Source organism: Spermophilus citellus (assembly GCF_964194105.1).
Source record: "Spermophilus citellus genome assembly, chromosome: 4".
Classification (NCBI taxonomy): Eukaryota; Metazoa; Chordata; class Mammalia; order Rodentia; family Sciuridae; genus Spermophilus; species Spermophilus citellus.
In genome coordinates, this window is record NC_138185.1 from 6,685,962 (window position 1) to 6,694,534 (window position 8,573).

At 41.8% G+C, this 8,573-nt stretch overlaps 1 protein-coding gene across 1 annotated transcript in view; it reads left to right on the forward strand.

Annotated features, from left to right (window-relative positions):
- Positions 1-8,208, forward strand: part of CSE1L (chromosome segregation 1 like) — a 43,812-nt gene extending 35,604 nt beyond the window's left edge. Inside the window, exons 16-25 of the mRNA XM_081291757.1 lie at positions 401-504; positions 1,978-2,075; positions 3,257-3,407; positions 3,534-3,742; positions 4,092-4,189; positions 4,284-4,369; positions 4,751-4,832; positions 6,318-6,464; positions 7,159-7,390; positions 7,986-8,208. Coding sequence (XP_081147883.1) covers positions 401-504; positions 1,978-2,075; positions 3,257-3,407; positions 3,534-3,742; positions 4,092-4,189; positions 4,284-4,369; positions 4,751-4,832; positions 6,318-6,464; positions 7,159-7,390; positions 7,986-8,075 — 1,297 coding nt within the window. The 3' untranslated portion in view covers positions 8,076-8,208. The remainder of the gene's footprint in view (positions 1-400; positions 505-1,977; positions 2,076-3,256; positions 3,408-3,533; positions 3,743-4,091; positions 4,190-4,283; positions 4,370-4,750; positions 4,833-6,317; positions 6,465-7,158; positions 7,391-7,985) is intronic.
- Positions 8,209-8,573: the final 365 nt, after the last annotated feature.

An 8,573-nucleotide genomic window follows, 5' to 3' on the forward strand; every position in this document is an offset into this window, starting at 1 on the left:
ACATCCTTTTGAGAGAGTCAAGCCATTAACCTGTCTTCAGGCCCAGAACTGATGCAAAAAATATCTGCTCCACCCCCAGGAAAAAACAGACACAGATCCCTGAAATTTGAGTGCTGTTCGTGTTCATTGAACAACGAACCAACGATGGCCTTTGCAGTTTTAGATGGTTTTAGGTTCACCTGGTTTCTTGGTTTGATCAATTGTGTTTCATCCCACATGTGCCTAATTTGGAGCTTAACATAAGTACATGTAAAAAATTCTTCCAAAGCTGTCTACCAACTGTCGGTGGAGGGAGATGGTTCAGTTTTATGCCAAGAAGTATGATTTAGTAGTTGCCAGGGGTATTCCTGTGATGAGCTCAAGAGTTTGTAGTGACTGAAAGTTGTTTTTTCATCTATAGTTTTACAGCTGCAGAAATCGCACCATTTGTTGAGATTCTGCTAACAAACCTTTTCAAAGCGCTCTCACTTCCTGGCTCTTCAGAAAATGAATATATTATGAAAGGTAGGCCTTCTCCCTGGTGTACAGATGTGACTAAGTGTCTGACCTCAGAGCACAAGGGTAAACCCTCAATATTGTTTACCTAGATATAGGTAGGTTTAAATATTTTAAAGTAAAAATAATGGCTTGTTTATTAATAACTGTTCTCAGAACCATTTTGCCTACGCTTAATATTGAATCCCTTACAGAAAACATAGCAAACTGTTTTTTCTTTCTTATGTTGAGTTTGTGAGGGCAAATATCAGATCATGTGGCAACTTTGCCTGTGTGCTGCGCTAGGGCTCTGTGAAGCACGGGTGCGCATGACAGGCTCCCAGGGTTCCCTTAGGAGAGCGCCCTGGTGCCAGCTCTAGCTCAGGGATAAGCTTCGTTCTCTTCACTGTTGCATCCCAAAAACAGAGTGTCTGGGTCACAGGAAATGCTTTCCAAAGAAACTGGCCCTGATCCTGCTTGGGTCACGACTCCTGGGGAGTCTATTTGTGCAGCTCACGGTGTTTGTGGGCTTCCAGCGCCTTGAGCGTCGATGGTCTTCGTTGCTGTGTTCCTGGGGACCTGGGAATGAGCAGTGTGACGCCTGCTCTACCGCACAGCTGTGTGGGTGGAGCAGGACTCTGCCAGCCCAGGGCAGGCAGGCTCACCCGTCCTGCACCCCTCTAACCCGTCAGGGAAGCATGCAAGCAGTGGGAAGATGAGATTATTTATAATCCTGCTTGAGTTGGTGGCTACACAGTAGCGCATTTCTCCGGGAAGTGCTGTCCAAGCTGAGGTGTGGGGGGGAGGCAGAGGTGTGCGTCTTCAGCTCAGCCTGAGGAATCAAGCCTGTGTGCATTTAGAGGCAAGAGATCGCTCTCTGCCCCTTAACCTGGCACATGCTAGGTGCCTGGCCATCAACATTTATTCTGGAAGTGACGTTTGTGGAAAAAGAACTGTCACACACAGTTAGCTTGCAGATACATTTCTCTCCCATGCCAAATTGTTTTAGGCACCTGTTAATGAGCAACATTTTTATAGTATGGACTCTGGTTTTATATGTATTTTCAGATTTTTTTTTCTTGGATTCTTAATCTCTTTTTGAGGGAAACAGGCGCTTTCGCTCTCCGTCTGCTCCGGGCCAAGGTCCTTCAAGCTAGGGCTAGCCATTTCTGCCAGTGGTGCAAAGTGAGAAGCCTGAGACAGTCCCTGCCCGCACCTGGCGGCTGCTCCTTCCTTCTCTTTGTCCGCCTCTTGAGTCATCTAGTTATTTTTTATTGTCGCTTTTAAAAATCTTTACGTTTTGGGCCTTCTGGAAGTACTCAGTATTCCCCAGCTAAATTTTGTTGTCAACCCCTGTCCTATAACAGGAGGGGAAATTTACTTTTAAATGCAGAGAGCTGTTTTGGAGGGTATTTGAGGAGTTAGTGGGCTTTCCCCCTCCAGTCACTGTTTTACCCTAAGGTTTAACTAGACTCTTTGTTTTGCTCTTTTTGTATTTTACAGCTATCATGAGAAGTTTCTCCCTCCTGCAAGAAGCCATTATCCCCTATATCCCTACTCTCATCACTCAGCTTACCCAGAAGCTGTTAGCTGTTAGTAAGGTAACTGCCGATTTTGAAAGTAAGGGGGTTTTTCCCTTGCTCCAAACTGTTGGGGCCCTTGAACTCAGGCCTAGGTGAAGTGTGGGGGAGGGTATGTGCCTTCTACTGACCAGCTGCTGATACGCTTTTCTGAAAGCTGAGGATAGAACAGGTCGTCCTTTAAGTATAGACTCAGATTTTGTTCTCATTGTAACACCTTTGTGTAAAAAATCAAGAAAGTACAAATGAACTAAAATTTAGATGGGAGAAGGTAAGCTTTGTATGGGTATTTATCTATAAAATGACAAACCAGAGTTCTTGTGTCTCTTGTTCCTTGCTCTTACATCCCCAAAATGAAGTTCACTCTTTGGCCAAAATTTTAGATATTTTGATTCATGTGTAAATATTAGTACTAAATTTTAAAAATAAAAAATGATTTTGAGGTGGACGATTTTTACAGATGCTAATTTCTAGCTATGCTATGACAAGATAAATTTGTATGAAGTATGGGAGGGACTTGAGAAACGAGTAGTTATTTTTCAACTGAGTTTTAGGTAAAGAAACTACTTGGGCCTGGGGGGATGGAAAGAGAAGAGAATAGATTCCCTGTCGCTGCCCGAGTACACTCTTGTCGTTTGGCTTAATGTGCTTGGTATGCGCTCCTTGCAAGGTGAATTTTCATTGGAGGAAAATAATTTCCTTGCTTAAAAAGAAAACTGAAAACTGCTGGGTATGGAGGTCATCCCTCTGTGACTCGGCATGAGACCCACTGGTTGTAAGATTTGTGCGGAGCAGGACTTGGTGTCCCAGCTCTCCTCAGGTCCTACATACACAACTGTCTCCAAGAGCAAGAGACTTGTCTCCAGGGTAGGGGCTGAGGCTTCTGAAATCACTTCTCTTACAGTGGACTTTTGACCATAAAAAAAAAAAATCCAGACAGGGCTGGGGGTGTAGCTTAGTGGGAGCGAGTTTGTCCAACATGCTTGAGGTCCTGGCTTCCATCCCCGGTGCTAAGAAGAAGAAAGAAAGTAATCCAAACAAATAAGTATTGATTTAGTGGATTTTTTTCCCTTAATACTCATGTTTTAAGATATGTTTTAGAAAGGTTAGGTGTGTTTTATGTTTAATGATATTTATTATAGTCACTTGGATTATGAGAGTAATTAGGTTTGGGGGATTCTCTTTGGTTTTTCTGATTTCAGAACCCGAGCAAGCCTCACTTCAATCACTACATGTTCGAGGCCATCTGCTTGGCCATAAGGATAACCTGCAAAGCCAACCCTGCTGCAGTGGTGAACTTTGAGGAGGCTTTATTTCTGGTGTTTACCGAAATTTTACAAAATGATGTACAAGGTAGGGAAGCTGCGTTTTGGTGATGGGCGGAAGCCAGATGGTGACACTTTGTGGCTCTGCAAGGTGCGCCTGCGCCCTGGAGCCACTGCCTCTGGGGCCAACGGCTGCTTCTACTTTGTTTGACAGAGTTTATTCCCTACGTCTTTCAAGTGATGTCTTTGCTTCTGGAAACGCACAAAAATGACATCCCATCTTCCTACATGGCCTTATTTCCTCACCTACTGCAGCCAGTGCTTTGGGAAAGAACAGGGAACATTCCTGCCCTGGTGCGGCTGCTCCAGGCGTTCCTAGAGCGCGGCTCCAACACCATAGCCAGCACCGCGGCCGACAGGATCGTGAGTGGCGTGCTCAGGTTCCAGTTTTCAAAGGCAGCTTGAAGAAGCTGGGGATGGCAGGACTTTAGTTTTTCTTTATTTAAAATAGTTAAATGTTATAAAATGGAAAGTAATAAGTAGAAAATGTTAATGTATGGTTTAATCTTTGAGTTATTACTTACGTGTATTCATGGCGTCGGGGAAAAAAGGCAGAAAGGTTAATTTCAAGAACTTAACTTAGGGGCTTTTTACAGTGGGATTTCCCCCCTACCTTTCAGAAGTAAGAACTAACCTTTTCAAAGTATGTATCGCCTTTTTGGGAATAATTAATCTTTACCTCTTAAATTGTTTATCATTTGATCTGTTGTAGCCCGGGTTACTGGGTGTCTTCCAGAAGTTGATTGCATCAAAAGCAAATGACCACCAAGGTTTCTATCTTCTAAACAGTATAATAGAACACATGCCTCCGTGAGTATGACTGCATGACCTGTGCACTTCGTCAGGTTTTGTTAGGTGCTCAGAAGAATGCTGGATTTTCATTGTTGTTTATTCAATTCTTTAGTGAATCCGTTGACCAGTACCGGAAACAAATTTTCCTTCTACTGTTCCAAAGACTTCAGAATTCCAAAACAACAAAGTTTATCAAGAGTAAGTAAATTATTTTGGGTGGTTTACAGCAGCAGATGGAAATTAGCCTAAAACCCTTAAACTTTTCGATTAGATAATGTAATTTTTATCCTTTGTAAGCTTTGCATTGAAAATGTGTTTTGCTAACTGTAGTTTCAAACTGGTTATTATGCTCCATAGTTTGCTTTATATTAAGTTTAGGTATTAAAACCTTTTTCCAGTAGAAATAGTGTAAAGAAATACAAATCAGAGATTGCACATAAAGGTTTATAACATAAAGACAGAAATCTCTAGGTTAAATTGCCTCAGAAGATAAATGCAATGCCAAGGGTAGTTGGTGGTTTAATGATTTTGCATGGGTGGTGAGTCCTTCTCCTGACATTCTGCATTTTCTCTTAACAGGTTTCTTAGTTTTTATTAATTTGTATTGCATAAAATATGGGGCGCTAGCATTACAAGAAATATTTGATGGTATACAACCAAAGTAAGTTGGGTTTTTATTAAATTTTGTTTTTAAAAGAGTATGGTTTGACCAGTATCTATTTAAGGGGTGATTTCATGGTTCTTGGTTTGGGGGGTAGTTAGTATTTTTGTCATTTCTAAAATATTCTTAGGTGTGGAATTGTAAAGAAAAAACCCTGTGATCATTTTCCTAATTCTCAAAAGTTCCCTAACCTCTGGCATTCTCTCTGCTATGTCAGATAACACAAAGTACTGTTATCTTCATCTTATTTTTTTAGTTGTAGTTGGACACAATACCTTAATTTTATTTATTTATATGTGGTGCTGAGGACTGAACCCAGGGCCTCTCACGGGCTAGGCGAGTGCTGTAGCCTCAGCCCCTCATAGAATTTATTAAAGCATAAAGTGTGAAGGATTTTGCATCTTTTAGAATTGTTGAAAACAGTTACTTCCAGTGTGTTTTCAATAATGTATAATGATTGGCCAAATCATTTTTTAAAAAATAATGGGGCTGGGGATGTGACTCAAGCGGTAGCGCGCTCACCTGGCATGCGTTCGGCCCGGGTTCGGTCCTCAGCATCACATACAAACAAAGATGTTGTGTCTGCTGAAAACTAAAAAATAAATATTAAAAAATTCTCTCTCTCTCTCTCTTTAAAAAAAAAAAAAAATAAGTCATTAACATGGACACTTAAAGTTATATAAGCAAACAAATTTGTGAAGTTTATGATCCAGAAATGTTTTAAAACCAGTCACTGCTGATGGTGGAATGATGGGGTCATTTGTTTTGGGTTTTGTTGGTTTCGTTTGTTTTCAGCACAGGGGATTGAACCTAGGGGTGCTCTACCACTGAACTGGGTATTCCCAGCTCTTATAATTCTTTATTTTGAGATACAGCTAAGTTGCCTGGGCAGGCCTTGAACTTGCCATCTTCCTACCTTAGCCTTCAGAGTCACTGGGATTCCAGGCATCACTGTGCTTGACTGATTGGGTGGGTGTTTGTTTTTGGTACCAGGCATTGAACCCAAGGCACTTAACCACTGAACCACCTTCCCAGCCCCACCCTTTTTTTTCCTTCTTTTTTTTTTTTTTTTTTTTTTTTTTTTTTTTTTTTTTTAATTTGATATGTTGCTACGTTGCTGAGGCTGGCTTTGAACTTGTGAACCTCCTGCCTCAGCCGCCCAAGCCACTGGGATTATAGGCTTGCACCACTGTGCCAGGCTCTGATGCTGTAGTTTAAAAGCATAAAAGACCAGAACCAAACAAAGCTGCAAAGCTTCTCCTTTGTAATCGTGTGGGTGATGTTTATTCACAAAAGATGATAGCAGTTGGCCATAGGGTAGAGGTTGATATGGAGGTTTTTGGTTCAGCTAACCAATAATAGGAGACTTTTTATTTAGCAGTTTACTCATTTCATAAGGAGTCAGTACAAATAAAAAATATTCAACCCTATTTATAGTGGTAATATTACTTAACATTGAGTGTTTATTTTGCTATTGGTTGACAGAATGTTTGGAATGGTTTTGGAAAAAATCATAATTCCTGAAATTCAGAAAGTATCTGGAAATGTAGAGAAAAAGATCTGTGCTGTTGGCATAACCAAATTACTAACAGAATGTCCCCCAATGATGGATACCGAATATACCAAGCTGTGGTAAGTGCTCCATGCCGATGTCTTTGTGAGATTACAGCCCCCTTTCCTGTGACTGCAGAATCAACCAAGCCTATTCCCACAGGGCAAGACAGTTGAGTTCTGATCTCAGCTTCTCCGCTGGTACTCAGGTCTAAGCCATGGGTTGTGCATCCCTCTGAGCCTATAAGGGTCCTGTTTTATGGTTATTCATTGTGGTGGATCACGGGCCTTCTTCAAGGGCTGTTCTAGATGATTTCCAAGACTGTTTTGTGACAGCCTTAACCAAGAAAGCCCCGCCAAGCCGTCTTTTGAATTTAGAAGTAGGAACTCTGGGGGCAGGAGAGGCGCCTGCCTGTCAGCGCAGGTGTCTCAGTGGCTTCCCTCTTCTTGACCTCTCACCTCTGCTTCTTCCTTTTGGATCTACTTAGGCAGCTCTTCCCCAGAGTGATCTGGCAGCTGAGTGCTCACTTTTCTAACTAACCTCCTATCATTCAAGCTCCTTGGTTTGGTTTAACATTGAGCTGTTTCTTAAAAATAAATTGAGGTGCTCTTGCCAAAGGAGTTGAAGGTTTCTGGATAGGAGTAAGCACTGTGGCCATCTTACTTTCAAAATTCCTTCCTGCTCCTCAGACTAGGGAGTCTAGTTTTATTTCTTGGAGGAGTTGTTGCTTTTAAGTGTTTTCTCGAGCTTTTGTCTCGTTTTCTTCCACACTAGGACTCCTTTATTACAGTCTCTGATTGGCCTTTTTGAGTTACCCGAGGATGACACCATTCCAGATGAAGAGCATTTCATTGACATCGAAGACACCCCAGGTTACCAGACTGCCTTCTCACAGTTGGCATTTGCTGGGAAAAAGGAGCATGACCCTGTAGGTCAGATGGTGAACAACCCCAAAATTCACTTGGCACAGTCACTTCACAAGCTGTCTACCGCCTGTCCGGGAAGGGTAGGTGTCTCTGTGTCACAGAGCTTTGGCTGGTGGAAGTGAGAGGACAGTAGAGTGGTTGGGTGTCTGTTTCCACTGGGCAGGTGACCACACTGCAGCTCACCGAGTTTAGAGCTGAGATATATTTTTTAATTTGAATGATGAGCCCTTTTTCCGTATTATATACAGCAAGTATATTCTAAATGAAGGTTTTAGGAGTGAAAATAAAAGGGGAAAAATCCTTGAATGGAAATGTGTTTCCCAGTATGAAATAATCCTGTTCTAAACCATGGCACTTGTAGACTTTTTTACATTAAATGGTGGATCATGGCACAAGTCTTATGCAGCTGTGTAGCTGTACTATGTGTGACCTGATTTTGTTTTGTTAGGGAGGTCTTCAGACATAGAAACAGCTCGATAACCTGTCACGGACTAGGCTGTGATGGTCACCAGGACTTGGCCGTGTCCTCTCATTTGTTTTTTTTTTTTTTTGTTTTTTTCTTTGTAGAGAATTTTAGAACAAGTGTTAGACATCAAGTCATTTCACCCTGAATACTTCATTGTGCCTCGTGAACCAATAAGGACTTTTCCAGCATGTGGTTTCCCTCTCTTGCAGGTTCCATCCATGGTGAGCACCAGCCTCAATGCAGAAGCGCTCCAGTACCTCCAAGGCTACCTCCAGGCAGCCAGTGTGACACTGATGTGAGCTGCGTTTTCCTAACTCTTAGGAAATCACAGACTTCTGAGCACGGTTGCATTTAAACAGAAATGCAAGTTTTCCTTTGAACGTGTCATGGATTCCACCTTGTAAAGGGTATTAAATGTTGCTTTAAGCTGAACCTTGAGCAAATTAGGTGGTTTGTGTGATCCTAAATATAAGTGGGTGGCTTTTCTAGTTTTCAGCTTCGAGGGATAAGTATTAATAGTTCACTGCCTGACATTGATTTGAACGTCTGCATGAGTTGGATGATTTTAAGTTTTTGCAGACACCAACTGTGGAGGCTTCTTCTGTTACTAAATCCTTTATTTTGAAGCTGTTGCCATTCGTATTTCTCTCACCCTTTGTAGTTTTTTTGTCTGTTTTTCTTTAAGCTTTTATTGGAAATGTGAGAATCACTTGTGTAACTTGCCAGGCGGCACACATTTAATAGTTACAAGTCTGTAATCAGCAATAAAAGTACCCTAAGACGTGCATCTAAGAACA